The sequence below is a fragment of the Eubalaena glacialis genome, chromosome 3 (genome assembly GCF_028564815.1).
Source record: "Eubalaena glacialis isolate mEubGla1 chromosome 3, mEubGla1.1.hap2.+ XY, whole genome shotgun sequence".
NCBI lineage: Eukaryota > Metazoa > Chordata > Mammalia > Artiodactyla > Balaenidae > Eubalaena > Eubalaena glacialis.
Genome location: NC_083718.1, coordinates 106,562,917 through 106,582,770, shown reverse-complemented (window position 1 = coordinate 106,582,770; position 19,854 = coordinate 106,562,917). Strand labels below are relative to the sequence as shown.

Genomic DNA, 19,854 nt, shown 5'->3' with positions numbered 1-19,854 from the left:
CTTCCTAGAGAAATGGAAATAAAAACAAAAATAAACAAATGGGACCTAATGAAACTTCAAAGCTTTTGCACAGCAAAGGAAACCATAAACAAGAGGAAAAGACAACCCTCAGAATGGGAGAAAATATTTGCAAACAAAGCAACAGACAAGGATTAATCTCCCAAATATACAAGCAGACCATGCAGCTCAATATCAAAAAAACAAACAATCCAATCAAAAAATGGGCAGAAGACCTAAATAGACATTTCTCCAAAGAAGATATACAGATTGCCAACAAACACATGAAAGGTGCTCAACATCACTAATCATTAGAGAAATGCAAATCAAAACTACAATGAGGTATCACCTCACACCGGTCAGAATGGCCATCAACAAAAAATCTACAAACAATAAATGCTGGAGAAGGTGTGGAGAAAAGGGAACCCTCTTACACTGTTGGTGGGAATGTAAATTGACAGTCACTATGGAGAACAGTATGGAGGTTCCTTAAAAAACTAAAACTAGAACTACCATATGACCCAGCAATCCCACTACTGGGCATATACTCTGAGAAAACCATAATTCAAAAAGAGTCATGTACCACAATGTTCATTGCAGCACTGTTTACAATAGCCAGGACATGGTAGCAACCTAAGTGTCCATCGACAGATGAATGAATAAAGAAGATGTGGCACGTATATACAATGGAATATTACTCAGCCATAAAAAGAAATGAAATTGAGTTATTTGTAGTTAGGTGGATGGACCTAGAGTCTGTCATACAGAGTGAAGTCAGTCAGAAAGAGAAAAACAAATACAGTATGCTAACACATATATATGGAGTCTAAAAAACAAAACAAAACAAAAAAGGTTCTGAAGAACCTAGGGGCAGGGCAGGAATAAAGATGCAGACTTTGAGAATGGACTTGAGGATGTGGGGAGGGGGAAGGGTAAGCTGAGACTAAGTGAGAGAGTGGCACTGACATATATACACTACCAAATATAAAACAGATAGCTAGTGGGAAGCACCACATAGCACAGGGAGATCAGCTCATGCTTTGTGACCACCTAGAGGGGTGGGATAGGGAGGGTGGGAGGGAGACGCAAGAGGGAGGGGATATGGGGATATATGTATACGTATAGCTGATTCACTATGTTATACAGCAGCATCTAATACAACAATGTAAAGCAATTATACTCCAATAAAGATGTTAAAAAAGAAAAATTGTCAAAAAAAAAAAAAAGACATCAGACCCAAATGATAAAAGGCTAATTCTATCAGGCCTTCAAGGAACAGATAATTCTTCATTATTTGACTGTTCCAAAGCATAGAGAAAACCAGAAAATGTTTTCATACCTTTCCTGACGCTAGCATAATTCTAATACCATAGTCCAAAATGCATAATTTTAATTAGCAGACTAAGATAGAGTGCAAGATAATAGTAATCTCAGACCAATCTCATGTGTGAATATATATACAAATGTCCCAAATTAAATATTAGCAAACTGATTCAACAGGATATTAAAAATCTTTGACTAAATATTATCCTCTGAATTCAAAAATGGTTCCACTTTTGGAAATCTATTATTATCATTATTTTACTATTAAAGTGAGAAAAATGATTGTTTGGTTAAATCCCCAAAAGTCACTTCATCTGACTTAGCACTCTTTGGAAGCCAGAAAGAAGAAAACTTTCTCAAAAGCAGAGCAAACATCATACCTACTGGAGAGATATTTTAGCTATTTACCAAAAAAGATTAACTTACCAAAATTAATACACAGAAATCTCTTGCATGTCTATACACTGACAATGAAAGATCAGAAAGAGAAATTAAGGAATCAATCCCATTTACCATCTCATCAAAGAATAAAATACCTAGTAATAAATCTACCTAAGGAGGAAAAAGACCGGTACTCTGAAAACTATAAGATGCTGATGAAAGAATCGAAGATGACACAAACAGATGGAAAGATATACCATGTTCTTGGATTGGAAGAATCAATATTGTCAAAATGACTATACTACCCAAGGCAATCTACAGATTCAATACAATAACAATCAAATTACCAATGGCATTTTTCATAGAACTAGAACAAAAAATTTTACAATTTGTATGGAAATACAAAAGACCCCAAATAGCCAAAGCAATCCTGAGAAAGAAAAATGGAGCTTGAAGAATCCAGCTCCCTGACTTCAGACTATACTATGAAGCTACAGTCATCAAAACACTATGGTACTGGCACAAAAACAGAAATATAGATCAATGGAACAGGATAGAAAGCCCAGAAATAAACCCACACACCTATGGTCAATTAATCTATAACAAAGGAGTTAAGAATATACAATGGAGAAAAAAAAGACAGTCTCTTCAATAAGTGGTGCTGGGAAAACTGGACAGCTACATGTAAAAGAATGAAATTAGAACATTCTCTAACACCATACAGAAAAATAAACTCAAAATGGATTAAAAACCTAAATGTAAGACCGGATACTATAAAACTCTTAGAGGAAAACATAGGCAGAACACTCTTTGACATAAATCACAGCAAGATCTTTTTGGATCCACCTCCTAGAGTAATGAAAATAAAAACAAAAATAAACAAATGGGACCTAATGAAACTTAAAAGCTTTTGCACAGCTAAGGAAACCACAAACAAAATGAAAAGACAACCGACAGAATGGGAGAAAATATTTGCAAATGAAGCAACCAATAAGGGATAAATCTCCAAAATATACAAACAGCTCATACAGCTCAATATCAAAAAACAAACAACCCAGTCAAAAAATGGGCAGAAGACCTAAGTAGACATTGCTCCAAAGAAGACATACAAATGGTCAAAAAGCATATGAAAAGAAGCTCAACATCACTAATTATTAGAGAAATGCAAATCAAAACTACAGTGAGGTATCTATCACCTCACACCAGTAATAAAAAGTCTACAAACAGTAAATGCTGGAGAGGGTGTGGAGAAAAGGGAACCCTCCTACACTGTTGGTGGGAATGTAAATTGGTACAACCACTATGGAGAGTAGTATGGAGGGTCCTTAAAAAACTAAAAATAGAGCTACCATATGACCCAGCAATCCCACTCCTGGGCATATATCTGGAGAAAACCATAATTTGAAAAGATACATGTACCCCAATATTCACTGCAGCACTATTTACAGTAGCCAAGACATGGAAGCAACCTAAATGTCCATTGATAGAGGAATGGATAAAGAAGATGTGGTACTTATATACAGCGGAATCTTAGCCATAAAGAAGAATGAAATAATGCCATTTGCAGCAACATGGATGGACCTAAAGATTATCATACTACGTGAAGAAAGTCAGACAGACAAAGACAAATACCACATGATATCACTTATATGTGGAATCTAAAAAAATGATACAAATAAACTTATTTACAAAACGGAAACAGACTCACAGACTTTGAAAACAAACTTATGGTTACCAAAGGGGAAAGGAGGTGGGTAGAGATAGATTAGGAGTTTGGGATTAACATACACACTACTATATATAAAACAGATAATCAACAAGGACCTACTGTATAGCACACGGAACTCTACTCAATAATTCTGTAATAACCTATATGGGAAAAGACTCTGAAAAAGAATGGATATACATATATATATATAACTGAAATCACCTTGCTATACACCTGAAACTAACACAATACTGTAAATCAACTGTACTTCAATATAAAATAAAAATTTTTAAAAAACTGAAACAAGATAAGGATTCCACTATTATTTATCATTTCTCTGCATAAGAAAAAAAAGATATAAATCTTGGAAGAGATAAATTACCATTTTTTATAGTTTACATATCTACCAGAAAAACCTAAGAGAATCTCTAAAACTAACAGAATATGTAAATTAAAATGCAAATTTGTAAATATAACCTAGAATTAATGGGTATGACATTAATACACATAAGCAATAAACACTTAGAAATTATCACAGTAGTGGGGTGTGATAGATGGTCCCATTTATAGAGCAAAAATCTGTAAAATCTCTAGGCAAAAACATTTAACAAGAACTGTAAAAGAGAAAAAGAAAGAGAAAAAGGAGGTAAATAAACAGTAAACTATAAACCTGTTTTAAACAAATAAGAAATATCTCTTCAAATAAATGAAGAGATATTTCTCTACACTGGACAAGAAAATTCCAAGGATATCAGTTCTACCCAATGGCCCAGAAACAAGACCAAATAAATAAAGGAATTTAGTATATATTAAAGGTTGCATTTTAAATCACTGGAAAATATGGTATTGGAACTCACTGACTATATGCCAAAAAAAATCCATCTCATACTCCAGAAAAATATACTCCAAACAGATTAAAAAGTTAAATTCAACAAGAAAATTATAGAAGTATTAGAAGAGAATACCAGAGAATATCTTCCATAACCTTGGGGTGGCAAAGGCTTTCCAAACATAAAATGAAGCCTTATACCATAAAGACACAGATTGAAAGACTGGATGACAATCAAATAAAAAGAACTATAGGAAAAAAAAAAAAGAACTATAGGGACTTCCCTGGCGGTCCAGTGGTTAAGACTCTGCGCTTTCAGTGCAGGCAGCGCAGGTTCGATCCCTGGTCAGGGAACTAAAATTCTACATGCCGCATGGCGCAGCCCAAAAAATAAATAAACAAAATTTTTAAAATAAATAAAATAATTAAAATATAAATTTAAGAATATAGAAATTAAAAAAAGAACTATATATGGCAAGAGATACTAATAAATGCAAATGACAGGCTAAAATACAATGTTTATAATATACATAGTAGGTAAAGGTATAATATCCTTACTTTACACCAGAAATGAAAAGGCAAGCCATGGACAGAAAATATTCACAGTGCATGTATCTGACAAAGAACTCATGTCCAGAATATACAAAGAACTCCTACAAATCATTAAGAAAAACACAGATTGCACAATTAATAAATAGGTTGAAGACTCAAATGGGCACTTCACAAGAGAATATCCAAGCGGTCTGTATACATATGAAAAAGTGTTCATTATGAGGTACCACCATACACCCACTGAATGGCAGTGTGATCTGATATATCCACTTCGGAAAACTGTTTGACAGTTTCTACTAAAGCTAAACATATGTCTACACTAGAACCTAGCCATTCTAATCCTAAATATATACCCAAGGAAAATCAGTACATGTGTTCACAAAAAGACATGTACAAGAAAGTTCGTAACAGTTTAATAATAGCAAAATGTCAGAAACAATTCAAATGTCTCCCAACAGGAAAATAGATAAGTTACAGCATGTTCATATAACAGAATCCTACACAACAACAAAAAGAAACACCCAAGAATATAACTGAATCTCAGAGATACTATGCTGAGTGAAGAAGCCACACACAAATAAGTACATACTGTATGTGTCCATTTATCTAAAGTTCAAGAACAGGCAAAACCTGTTTTGAAGTGACGGGCTTCCTGTGGGAGTATGAAATGGATTGGGAAGGCACACAAGGAAACCTAAAGGGGTGGTACAATTTTCTGAATCTTAATTTGGGTGAAAGTACACATAAACTGTTATCAAGCAGTACCCTTAAAAGCAAACATTTAGTAAGGTGCAAAAAGCAAAAATAGAATTTTATATTAAAGAATAATTTAACATTAATTAAAGAAATTAATACGATATAAAAGGTATAAAATACTGTAAATCCACACTACAAAGCAGTAGAGAATGAGAGTCACACAGAGAAAGCAAAAGATATTAAAAGAAATAATCCACAGAAGAAATTAAAATGGCCAAAAGTCATATTAAAAGATACTTATCTTCACTAAAAATCTAAGAAGTATAAATTAAAATTAATACTACTATAATACCTATCAGGTAGCAGATATTAAGAAGGTTAATAGTATCAGGAATATGGGGAAGTAAGTATGATCATACACTGTCTTTGGGATTCCATTTGGTACAACATTTTTGGGTGGCGAATTTGCAATATCTGTTAATGTTTTATATGGGTATATTGCAATCTCACTTCTAGGAATAAAAATGTTCACTGCAGTATTATTTGCAATAACCAAGATTTGAAGCATTTAAATGTCCATCAGTTAGTAAGTACTTAAATAATTTATGTTATGTCCAAGTAATGAATACTACTCAGCCACTTCTGAACTGATAAAAAAAAAAAACGATATCTACGATATCAAGTTAGGTGAAAAAAACGTTACAGTCAATATATCCAGGAGAACCTCGTTAGCTTAGAACAAAACCAAAACTCAGATACGTGTGTACATATCTCCCAATTTACATATTTCTAAATTGATAAATATAAACAATTATTTATAAATTGTATATTATTTACATATATAAAGTCTGGAAAAACAAATATCAAAATGTTTATAAATTATCTCTGGGTAGCAAGATTTTTAAGGAGAGACTTTTAATTTTTATATACTTCCGCACTGTTTGAAAATTTTAAAGCAAGCATGTATTACTTTTATAATTAACAAAATGACTAACGGCAATAACAAAATATTTTTCCAGTTTTTTTTAACATTCATACCTGCAAAGCTTTTTCCTTCTCATTCGTCAGTTCTTGAGAATGCTTATTTGACAATGTTGCTGTGTGCGATGCCCATTCATTCCGTAACTTATCTAATTCTTGGATTTTTTCTGATAATGTCTGTAGTAGAGTTCAGTATGAAATATTAAAATTCTTGAATATGTTATTAGATTGGAACATGAAAATATTTGCGAAGTATATTAAAGGAGATGGAATCACAGCTTTTTAAGACATACTCAAAGCCTTTTCTTACACAGATTTTTTTGTATTTAAAGAAATCAAGATTAGAATAAAAGCAATTTTAGAGTTAAAATGGCCCACAGTTTAACAATCACTAACCTTTTAGTTAAATCTGGCTCTTCGCCTCTCAATCCTCTCCTCTGGCATTAAGAAAAAAAGAAACCCAGGGTAGACCAAGTCATAAGTAGTACAGATGACCTTAAACAACACAGGTTTGAAATGCACAGGTACACTTATACTCAGATTTTTTTTCAAGAAATACGTACTACAATACTACACAATCCACGGTTAGTTGAATCTGATGATGTGGAACCATAGATACGGAGGGCTGACTATAAACTTATGCAAGAATTTTCAACTGTGCAGGGGGCCGGTGTCCCTAACCCGCGTGTTGTTCAAGGGTCAACTGTAGTTTCCTTATACACCTAAAACCTAGTAACACAGGTTCCCAAGATGGGCCATGTGGTGCAGGACAATTTTCTACCTGACGCCATGCAGCTTATCAGATACTTTGGTCCTCAATTTCAAGGAGTAGCTATGACTGAAATGATGATAAGCCTATCAGAGGAATTAATTCTAAACTTAACAGAAGGAAGGAAGGGAAAGATTTAGAAGACAGGAACTGAAAAGCCATTTAGACAAGAGGAATGAGGTGAATTAAAGAGCAGAACTAACATATGACAGATACTATATATTACTTAATGAAGACTTGGAGAGAATGTGTCATATACTGGGGATAACAGAAATGTTTGGATAGAATAAACTATCAAGAAGAAAAAGCATCAGATTAAGACAACTGGTAGGGGAAGGGTGGCAAAAAGGAGGGGGAATTCAATGGCAGTGTGCTTTGAAAAAAAATACACAAAAGCCTAGATTTGATTCAAGAAGCAATTCAGAGCCTATGTTTGGATGACTTACAAAGACAAAATGAAATTTGAATTACCTTTTGTGTGAAATTCAGTTGCCTGGTAACGTCATCTAGTGATTGTGTCAATGATAATTTTTCTTCCTATTTATAAAAATAAAATTATGCAGCTTACAATTTAATTTAATCATCTGTAGCTGTGCTACTCAAAGTGCAGAAAAGTAAGCATCAGTACCACCCTGGGAGTTTGTCAGAAATACAGAATCTCAGGCTCCACCTCAAACCTTCTGAGTTAGAATCTGCACGAGCAAGATCCCTAGAAGATTTGTCTAATCCTTAAATCTTGAGATGCACTGATCCATAGTATTTGACTAAAAAGACTTTCTGAAAACTCTTACAAGGCATCCCAATGTTGTTTCCTTGTGCCACATACCTTATATAGTTATAGAGCACTTTTTAATCTTCAAGACACTTTCATATATTTTATCTCATTTAAGATAGCCTAGAGAGGGTACATATTTCCAGACATATCTACCAGCTGATGAAACCAAGACACCCAGAGTTTAAGTGACTGCTCAAGGTCACAGAAAATTAGTAAAAATCCTGGGACCTAAGTTTCTCAATTCCTGGTCCAGTTCTATCCTGTTGTACCTTGACTAAAACAATAAAGTCAGTACATGCTATAAAAATTTCCTGGACATCTTTAAAAGAACTTTATTCAGAAAACAAAATCTAATAGCAATATAGCTTTTCAGTGGTTTATCAGAGAGCTTTGGGACTTATTTAAAAGACTAACTTAAATTTAAATCTTACCTTGCTACATTTCAAACAGTCTGCTAGAAACTTCTTTATTTCCACATCATTTCCAGGTAACAGTTTTAATGAAAGGTGTGTAAGATGCTTAAAAGGATTTGTCTCTACCACATTTAAAAAAGCAGGTGAGTTATCCAAAATAGCTTCTGGAGAAACTAACTGTAGCAAAAACCTTTGAAAAGAAAGTGTCACATAACACATTCATGAGACAGTGAAACTCTCCCATTGAATCATGAGCTCTATTGGATCATCAATGATTAAAAGGATCAGAAAAGGGAGCATAGTGGAATCATAGGAGCCAATATGAAAGGACTGTCAATGGTAAAACTGGATTAATTAGTGTAAACAGTAAAATGGAGATTTATCTATTGATTGAAAACAATGAATATATAAATGTCCATGAGTTCACAATGAGAAACAAATGAGGAGAGAGAGAAAACAAAACACTAAAAACAAAAACAAATCAAAAACCCATTGAAACCACAAAAGTAACTAGAGTAACAACTCCTTACTCTGAAAACTGACAATTTAAAAGAATTGAGCATTTATCCTTTCCTGTATGAATTTTCAGAGTAATCAAATAGCTCTAATTGATAAAGGAAAGTTCTTCTTTATAGAAGAATTATATCTAATAAATATAGGAAGAATGATGGAATTGGACAAGCATAATTTTACAGTTGCTAATGAAATAATTAATTCAAACAAGAATCGTCAATTGATGAAATTTATACATAAAAGGTTTGGGAGCTTTACAAGGAAAGGATCAGGTGTTACACTAAACAAATACAGATATACGTGCACACAAAATCTTATTCTTCCCTTTTCCCAAGTTCATTACAAAAACATATACTTGAACATTAATAACAAAACTATCAAAAAGAGGAACTAAGGAAACAATCCCATTTACAATTGCACCAAAAGGAATAAAATTTCTAGGAATAAACCTACCTAAAGAGATAAAAGACCTGTATTCAGAAAACTGTAAGACAAGACACTGATGAAAGAAATTGAAGATGATACAAACAGACGGAAAGATATACCATGTTCATGGACTGAAAGAACCAATACTGTTAAAATGACCATACTACCCAAGGCAATCTACAGATTCAATGCAATCCCTATCCAAGTACCAAGGGCACTTTTCACAGAACTAGAACAAAAAAATTTTTTAATTTATATGGAAACACAAAAGACCCTGAATAGGCAAAACAATCTTGAGAAAGAAGAACACAGCTGGAGAAATCATACTTCCTGACTTCAGACCATACTACAAAGCTACAGTAGTCAAGACAGTAGTACTGGCACCAAAACAGACACATAGATCAATGGAACAGAACAGAGAGCCCAGAAATAAACCCACACACTTATGGTTAATTAATCTACAACAAAGGAGGCAAGAATATACAATAGGGAAAGACAGTCTCTTCAATAAGTAGTGCTGGAAAAACTGGACAGCTACATGTAAAAGAACAAAATAGAAAATTCTCTAACAACATATAAAAAAATAAAACTCAGAATGGATTAAAGACCTAAATGTAAGGCCGGAAACCATAAAACTCCTAGAAGAGAACACAGGCAGAACACTTTCTGACATAAATTGTAGCAATATTTAGATCTATCTCCTAAAAGAAAAGGAAATAAAAGCAAAAATAAACAAATGGGACCTAATTAAATTTAAAAAGCTTTTGCATAACATAAGAAAACCATCAACAAAACAAAAAGACAATCTACTGAATGGGAGAAAATATTTGCAAATGTTATGACCAATGAAGGACTAAGATCCAAAATACATAAACAGCTTATATAACTTAATATCGAAAAAACAAACAACCTGACTAAAAAATGGGCAGAAGACCTGAACAGACATTTTTTCAAAGACATACCGATGGCCAACAAGAACATGAAAAGATGCTCAACATGGCTAATCATCAGGTAAATGCAAATCAAAACCACAATGAGATATTACCTCACACCTGTCAGAACGGCTATCATCAAAAAGAACACAAATAACAAATGTTGACGAACATGTGGAGAAAAGGGAACCCTCCTACACTGTTGGTGGGAATGTAAATTAGTGCAGCCACTGTGGAAAACAGTAGGGAGGTGTCTCAAAAAACTAAAAACAGAACTACCTTATGACCCAGCAATTCCATTCCTGGGTACATATCCAAATCAAACAAAAACACTAATTCTAAAAGATACACGTACCCCAATGTTCATAGCAGCATTATTTACAATTGCCAAGATATGGAAGCAACCTAAGTGTCCATCAACAGATGAATGGATCAAGAAGATGTGGTATATATACACAATAGAGTACAAAAAAGAATGAAATTTGCCATTCACAACAACATGGATAGACCTAGAGGGTATTATGCTAAGTGAAATAAGTCAGGAAAGACAAATACTGTAGGATATCATTTGTATGAGGAATCTAAAAAATACAACAAACTAGTGAATATAACAAAAAAGAAACACACAGAAATATAGAGAACAAACTAGTGGTTACCAGTAGGTAGAGGGAAGGGGGAGGGGCAATATAGGGGTAGAGGATTAAGAGGTACAAACTGCTACGTATAAAATAAATAAGCTACAAGGATATATTGCACAACCCAGGGAATATAGCCAATATTTTATAATAACTATAAATGGAATATAACCTTTGGAAAAAATATACATTTGATGCTGTTAAATATTTCAAGTAACTTTAATGGCTTTGCCAAAACGTGAAAATTAAGGGGCAAATATTTCTGATTTTATAAATTTGAGATTTATGAATCTCTCACCACAGCTTTGAAAATAGACAGAGGTACTTATAATATATAGAATATTTTGCCATCAACTTGTCTTACAAAGAAGAGTCTGTCTTGAGGGAAGTTTAATGATATAGTGCTCTCCTGAGACTTACCTTGGAATTTCTTTGGCATGTTCTTGAGTACACTGCTGAAGGAGATCTATGAATTTTTGTGGGAAAGCTGAAAAGTCTATCAGAAGACCTTGCTGGAATTTTAAACTATACAGAAGACAGGAAAATAATTTTTTTTAGAATTTTAATTACTGTATTTAATTACAAATAACATCCTGAAAGACTATTCTTTTATTTACTGAACACCCATTATAATCAAGAATTAAGCTAAGGAACTTTGATTTTTATAGAGCTTATTCAATGGAGGGAAAAGGTCAATAAATCTAGCTAAAGCTCCAAACTTCTGAGCTGTTAAGCAAAATGCTGATAATCTATGAAATATTTATTTTCAAAAACAGCCTGAATAATTATAGTATAAATAGTCCAGTGTTCCCAAAATGCCTAAATGTTTCTAGTAGGTATATGTTTCAAAGAGGATAGTACCGATACATTCATAAAACTTAAAAACTTACTCATTCCTAGATCAAAGACCAGAAAAATAAATATAGTTACCTCTGAAAATCTTCCTCTGATATAACAAGGTTATACAGAAAAAATGGATCAGTATCATCAGTCAGACGGATAACTAAATCCTAAAAGAAAGATTGTTATTTTTAATGTTTTCAGTAGATTTGGCTTTTAGAGTAATTTCTTCCTTCTTGGAAGTGAAATCATCTAGTATTATCAACGTATCACTGTTATAGTTCAGACAGCTCTGTCTTCTGGTGCTGCTGGGTTTTCATTGGTCTTTGGAGACTTCAGCATCTTAAATAGGGGTAAATATTCTGCTCCTTGAGAGCCACATGGGGTGGAAGGTGGGAAGGAAAGGGGTCTATAAAAGCTAATTAAATGCTAGGAGTTGAAAGTTGAAGAATATATCATTCTATCAGAGGCTTAAGAAAGTTTAGACCCAGCCCCTGCTGCACTATGATACCATAACAAAAGTATTCTTTACCACTGATCATATCATACTCAATTATACTTTCAGTTTCCCTCAAGTTAATTGTCTGGTATTTCCAAAGTGGTAAATACATCAGCAGAAATGACAAACAATCATCTACCCTAGATAAGAAAGGAACATTTGTCTCTCAGGCAGAGGACAGGGGTATCAGGTGACAGGCTGCCAGGGCTTCTTCCTAAGAGCCTATTCTCTCCCACTCTAAGTGGCCACTGATGTGGAACCCCATCTGTTTTCAGTTTCAAATGAAGTGAATACCTTTCATAAAGACCATTTTATCACAGCAGCTAAAGCTGACAGAAAAGTACACAGAAATTATGTATTTCAGAGCACAATGGCACAAGGAAAACAGGACTAGCAAGATGATGGGCTAATAGAGGTTAAAATTAAGTTTCTACTTAGAAATAAAATCTACTTGTGGCTACTGAGGAACTGCTAGGGTCCTAGAAAAATCTAAACCACTTTTATGAGTAGAGCTGGAAAATGAAGAGGTACAGCAGGCATAGGAATAACACGTAAGAAGTATAGTATATAATCTCTACCCTGGAAAATTAGCAACCTAGGTGTTTGCTCTGCTTCAGAAGGCGCTGTTCTTAAAGCAGCTTCTATTTAAGTATTTCTTGAAATCCACCCCAAGATGCTATAAAAAACTGAAGCTGCTACTAACACCGTTAGATCCTTGAATATGTATAGGGAAAGCTATGACACAGAGAAAACAGATGTATTTCTTAGCCCTCCATTCTATATCCTCATTTCTGTTAATGACTCATACTTTTAAATCAGATTAGACTGATGCTCTAAACACCTCTCTTCAAAAGGCAAAAAGATTCAAAAATATCTCTCTGCAGTGCTTCAATTCATTCTGTTCTCACATTTACATGAAATGCTAATTCTACAGGGTAGCAATATATATTCTAGCAACTTAAAAAAGTGTAATGGGGGAATTCTCTGGAGGTCCAGTGATTAGGACTCTGAGCTTCTACTGCAAGGGGCACGGGCACAGGTTTGATCCCTGGTGGGGTTCAATCCCTGGTCCGGGAACTAAGATCTGGCAAACCACAAGGGGTGGCCAAAAAAAAGTACAATGGGGCAAACCTAAGGAGACTGTTGTCCCAATCCCCAATTCTTGCATGCTTTAGAAATATATGATATAATAATCTCTCAGTTTTTGTCTTAGTAGATTCTACCACCCCAGATCTGCAAGTTATAAGATGGCCCAAAATTAAAAAGCAAGATGATATAACAAAGATCTCACATTCTTAAAGAACAAAAATAATTATAATGTACAGAATTACCATATCTCAAAAAAAGAAAAATATTTATTTCAAAAGAAATAAATACCAACCTTTCTGTGACCTGGATTAGAAACTGATTGTAGTTCAATGCTCAGTCTAATACTCACTCTCCTGTATGAAAAGATATGCCCAACTATCAGAAACATTCACATGAAATGAATTATTACTACCATTTGTATAGCTAACATTTTCCATCTTAAGCCACAAGATCCTCCACAGGTTGTCCCTAACTTATGAACAGATGTTTGGAAAGCACGCTGGATCTGAAGTTTAAATTCCTATTTTTCTACAAGTAAGCAATCAGGTTTTTAACCTGAGGATAAATTTTTCTCTCCTGTAAAAAGAGGTTGTTGTGAGGATTAAATGAGATAAATGATGTGGAATGCCTACTGTTAGCCTGGTATACAACCTTACTGGGCTGATTCTCAAATAACATCTATTGAAAGACAAACCATCAGTTTTATAACAATTTTTCACATTAAAAAATACCACCTGAAATGACCAAATTGATTTATGAGATATTTCATTTGAAAATTTTAAAGTGTGAATAATATTAAAATACTTTAATGTTTACAACAAAGGAAATAAGAAAACGTGTTCGCTTCCCTTATGCATACACAAAAAAAATTTTTTTCAGATTCACAAACTACATCTGATCAATAGACTCTCTATGCAATATATCCACAGAAGTATTGTCAACAAGTTTATTATCTATCTAATCCCAGAGTAAATCTAAACCCTACAGGGAAAAAAACCATAGCTTTACACATTCTGTACTGCATCTTAGAAAACCCAGTATTGAACAGACGCATATAAATAAAGGTGCTCATAAACATTAATTAAACTGAGCAAAAATGTTTAAATAATTCAGGAAACAAAGGGGAAATGGTGAAAAATCATCTCTGCACAAGTGGTTCTCAAACTATTCTGCTAGAATTAAATAACAATGGTCTTTCCCTGATGTGAAGGGAAAATAAACTAACAAATTGAATTTGTTCAGTTTTAAGTTATTCTTTTAAAGATGTTTTAAACTTTTTCCACATTCTACTACTTCTACAGAAGTACAGACAGAGTAACTGAGTGTTGATGGAAAAACTTGGTAATAGTTGACTAAGGCTAGATTCAATTGTTTAGTTTTTTTTATGCTCTGACTTGCAATTTATATTGGTTAAATACATGTCATTTTAGTTAAATTTCTTATTAAACATATGACTGGATATTAAATCTTAGTTCACATGATGAGGTTACCATAACTTGTACATTATCTAAAAAGGAACAAGCAGCGCTGGTAAACACCACAAAGATAGGAAGAATTACCTTTAAAACGAGAATGTTTTGTTTCTATCTTCCTAGTATCTAAAGCAATGTATGTGAAACAGATTAAACTCCTACTCCAATTCCACTTAAATTAAGTGTTCTTGGCGGGGGTGGGGGGGTGGGGGGGGACACACATCTTTCAATTCCCTAATTTATAAAAAAAATGGACTGAGTTAGGTTTGTGAGGGCCTTTTCAGCTCTACAATGTCATTATGCTCCGTTTTCATCTTTTGAAGTTTTTTCTAGTACATACTGCCATAGTGATATGACACTGTGGTTGATAACTTTACACTTTTAAAAGTGTGTCATACTTGATAAATTTGTAAAAAAATTCAGGAAGCATCCATTAAATAAAGTGTTCTCTACATAATACTGGAAGTTTTATTACTATGATAAATTTCCAATCCTATTAATGATTTTGTTGCATATATTCCAAAAGCCTATATGCATTAGATGCTGGGGGGAAAAAGAGGAGGAGAAGCCCATTGATTAAAACTATTCCCCACGTTTACTTCAATAACCTCCAGAGAAATATCTTGTAGAAAAGCGTGAGCTTTCAGAGGACCTGAAATCACAAATCTTATTTCCTCCACTGTAATGGTTAATGTCATAGGAACAATATAAAATGAAGTTTAAAAAACAATTTAAAAAATGCTATTTTTCAAAATAAATGTCACATTCTGAACAATGCATAAATCTGCATAACATCCTCCCAGTAAGTTAGATTCAGCAGAACTGGATTCTAGCCCACCTCTGCCACATAGTAGCTGTGACCTTAAACTCTCAATTCAAACAAAAGCTACTCTAAGCCAGGTACTATGCTGGGTGCTAGGGATACAAACAGAAATAAACATGGTCCATGTCCTCAAATTGAGATCAGATTAAATGACTTTACCCTAGGTTTGCTTCTGATTGTATTTTAAAGCTTCAATAGAGAGGAGGGAATGGTTACTAGCACTTACCGATTCATTCACTACTGAGTGCCTGCTGGACGCTTATATCGTCTTATTTAACAACAATAATGTTGTCAAGTAAATATTATCTCTGCCTTACAAAGGAAGAAGCTGAGATGCACAGAATTACAAATTTGGTTAAGGTCACACTGCAGAGCCCAAATGAGAACTCAGATTTTTCACCTACACTATGCTAATAAATGATTAAGGACAATTAATTTCAACTTAGGCAACTCTGAAAAGGTCCCTATAGCGAAAGAATTTAAGACAGACCTAGAAAGTTATGAAAGAAAAAGCATTTGAGGTATCAGGAAGAGCTGGAGTAAAGTTATGATATTGAGAGAGTATCAGGTACACTCAGAGGATAACAAGTAGTCCTGTGTGACTAATATATTGGAGAGAGGAGCTTAGGGAAAACAAAAAAATGAAAAAGCAGGTTGGTGTTAAACCGTGGGCTTCAAAATTTTGCATCACTTTCCTCCAGACAGAGTTCTCTGAGCACTACTACTGTCTTCAACTGAAGTCCCTTTTACTCTATGACTTTAATTCATTTACATTACTTCATGCATTAATCATACTTTAATAATAGCTAATGTTTACTGAATGCTCATTAAGTTCCAAGCACTGTTCTAAACACTTTATATGTATTAACTTATTTAATACATGCTCATAATAATCCCACAGGCAGGTACTATTATTTTTACCAATTTAAAGATGAGGCACAGAGAAGTAAGAAAAATTGTACAAAAGCAAGCAGTAAGTGGTAGAACTGGAATTTAAACCCAGACAGGGACTTCCCTGGTGGTCCAGTGGTTAAGAATCCGCCTTCCAATGCAGGGGACATGGGTTAGATCCCTGGTCAGGGAACTAAGATCCCACATGCCGCGGGGCAACGGAGCCCACATGCCACAACTAGAGAGCCCACATGCTGCAACTATAGAGCCCACGCGCCACAACTAGACAGCCCGTGTGCCGCAACCAAGACCCAACGTAGCCAAAAAATAAATTAAAATAAATAAATAAATAAAATAAACCCAGACAATGTGGCTCCATAGCCTGAACTCTATTTTTTTTAAATGTACAAAACAGAGGGATTACATATCCTTTTTTTAAATTGAACTATAGTTAATTTACAATGTTGTGTTAATTTCTGCTGTACAGCAAAGTGATTCAGTTATAAATATATATTTTTTCATATTCTTTTCCATTACGGTTTATCATGGGATAGTGAATATGGTTCCCTGTGCTATACAGTAAGACCTTGTTGTTTATCAGAGCCTGAACTCTTAACCTATGCTATGCTGCCTCTCAAAAGAAGATCTTTTTGTTTCCCCTGTTAAAGTGTGAGTTCCTTGAGGGATAGAATGAAAATTGGTTTTTTGCTGTTGCTGTTGTTGGAGGAAGGTGGTGAGGAGGAAGGGAGCTTCTCAGCACCTAGGACAGTGCCTGGTACACAGTAGGAATTCATAAATATTTGTTGAGCTGAACTGGCCTTGAATACTTTTAACTAAAAAGTCTAGATTGTTTTTCCTATAAGTCAAGGGTCAGCAAACTTTAGCTGTAAAAGGCCAAATAGTAAATATTTTAGGCTTTGCAGGCTATACGGTCTGTCACATTTATTCATTTCTGCCCTTATACCACAAAAGCAGCAACAGACAATTCCTAAACAAATGAGAATGGCTAAATTTAATAAAACTTTATTTACAAAAAAAGGTAGTGGGCTATCTGGCCCACGGACTCTAGTTTTCTGACCCCTGCTATAGGTGATACGAATATACGAAAAGTTTCTAGACAGAAAGACTAAAAAGGCTGAAACTGTGTTTTTTTGGGGTTTTTTTAAAATTTCTTGGGTTTGTTTATTTATTTATGGCTGTGTTGGGTCTTCGTTTCTGTGCGAGGGCTTTCTCTAGTTGCCACAAGTGGGGGCCACTCTTCATCGCGGTGCGCGGGCCTCTCATTATCGCGGCCTCTCTTGCTGCGGAGCACAGGCTCCAGACGCGCAGGCTCAGTAATTGTGGCTCACGGGCCTAGTTGCCCCGCGGCATGTGGGATCTTCCCAGACCAGGGCTCGAACCCGTGTCCCCTGCATTGGCAGGCAGATTCTCAACCACTGCGCCACCAGGGAAGCCCTGAAACTATGTTTTAAGAAGATAACTGTGATGACAATGTAGTGAGATGGAGAAGAGCTAGGAGTTTCAACATTGGGATCAGGAATTATGCCCTCCCTTTCTTTTATCTTTCTGTAATCATTCTAGAACACAGCTGTCCAATAGAGATACAATGGAACCACAAATATAAGGCACGTATGTAATATTTAATTTTCTAGAAGCCACATTAAAAAATTAAAAGAAACAGATAAATCAATTTTAATATTAACCCTATATATCATTATTGTCACCTTAACACATTATCAATATAAAAACGGAAATATTTTACATTCCTTTTTTCTCCTAGTAAGTCTTCAAAGTCCAACGTGCATCTTACTCTTACATCAGTTCAGCTTAGCTCCATTTCAAATGTCCAACAACCACAGTGGCTCCCATACTGGGCAGCACAAAAGAATGACCAACTAACCTACAGATCTCCATTTACAGCTGCTGGTCTTGGTACCATCTCCTTGCCTGGCCTGCCAATTGATTCTGAATCGGATTCTGCACTATATACTACTTTCACATTACTGGCAGCTCAATATAGCAGTGTCTTCGTTTTTTATATGTCACATTTCCACACCATTTAGTCTTCACACACATTTTCACACGTGATCCTCCTAACAACCAACCATGTAGGTAGGCCTGCTATATCAGTTTTACAAAGGAGAAAACTTACAGTTCAGACAAGTTAAGACAGCTGACACTCAGTGGTGGAACTGAGACAAAATTGAAATTTCCTGACTTCCAGCCAGATCTCTCTATTTAAGCCTCAACAGCACCACCTCTTTAGTCAGTTGTAATTTCGCATTTACCTGTGAGACTGGCCTTTATTTCCTCCCCCACTGGACTGTGAATTCCACGAACACAAGGACTTTTTCCTGACCATTGTATCCTCAGGGCCCAGCAAGGCGTTTTGCAAGTATGCAGTATTTGTTGAATGAAAAAATGAATGGATGAACTTGTAGTTTTCCCCAACTGTCTTTAGTCTATTAAACGTAATCTATTTTTAGTAACTAATGTGAAAAAAAGGCAATATACCATAAAGTTGATTTTTTTAAGTCGAAGCTTAAATTTACTTCCAATATAATTCAAAGAAGAGAGAAAAAAAAAAAAAAAGGCTGGGAGCCAAGGCCTGAGCTCTAGTGCCCGCCCTGCTGTAAACTCGTGAGCCCTCGAGCAAATGAAGTTCTCTGGGCCAGAGTTCTTACCTGTCAAAAAGAGAGAAAGGGGCTACACCGTCCACGAGAATGTTCAGCGATAAGATTTTTTTTTTTTTTTTTAACTTGATGCGGGTCAGCGTCCCATTCCTCACACCCTTCCCTCCTCAGCAACGGCGGACCTAGTGAGAGGTAGCCACTAGGTCCCAGCTAGGTCTCCCTCCACGTCCCGGGGACTCCTGCCGGACACCCAGCCGCAGGCCGGGGCCCACTGGCTGGAGCCGCCATCTTCCCCCTTGGCTCTACCCCAACCGCCATTCGCGGGCACGGGGTAACGCGGACCTCACCTCTCCTCGCAGTCTTTGCATTTCACTTGCAACGGGACGAGGTGCTGGAACAGAACCTGGCTCATGCTGAACCGCTTCCCCGGCCGGTGTGCGGGAAACTCCAACAAGCCCGGTCCGCAGCACTAGCCTAAAAAAGACGTCCGTGTCCTGTTAAAGTTTGAGTTTGGCGCTCGGCTTCCGCGGAGGAGGCGGGGAAAAAATAAAACAGAGAGGCTAGGCGGAAACTTTGGACCTCGCCAGCCACCATCAGCTTCTTCCGGTTTTTTTCGGCGGATGGGGCGGTAGTTCCGGGCATTATCCTGCGTGGCTGGACCCGAGGCAGACATATTT

At 35.4% G+C, this 19,854-nt stretch overlaps 1 protein-coding gene across 1 annotated transcript in view; it reads right to left on the bottom strand.

Moving 5' to 3' along the window:
* SASS6 (SAS-6 centriolar assembly protein) overlaps positions 1–19,782 on the bottom strand; it is a 49,678-nt gene extending 29,896 nt beyond the window's left edge. The window contains exons 1-7 of the mRNA XM_061183801.1: positions 19,525–19,782; positions 13,651–13,711; positions 11,861–11,940; positions 11,351–11,455; positions 8,443–8,614; positions 7,708–7,773; positions 6,525–6,644 (exon numbers count right to left, since the gene is read on the bottom strand). Of these exons, the coding sequence (XP_061039784.1) occupies positions 6,525–6,644; positions 7,708–7,773; positions 8,443–8,614; positions 11,351–11,455; positions 11,861–11,940; positions 13,651–13,711; positions 19,525–19,589 (669 nt within the window). The 5' untranslated portion in view covers positions 19,590–19,782. The remainder of the gene's footprint in view (positions 1–6,524; positions 6,645–7,707; positions 7,774–8,442; positions 8,615–11,350; positions 11,456–11,860; positions 11,941–13,650; positions 13,712–19,524) is intronic.
* Between the last annotated feature and the right edge of the window lie 72 nt (positions 19,783–19,854).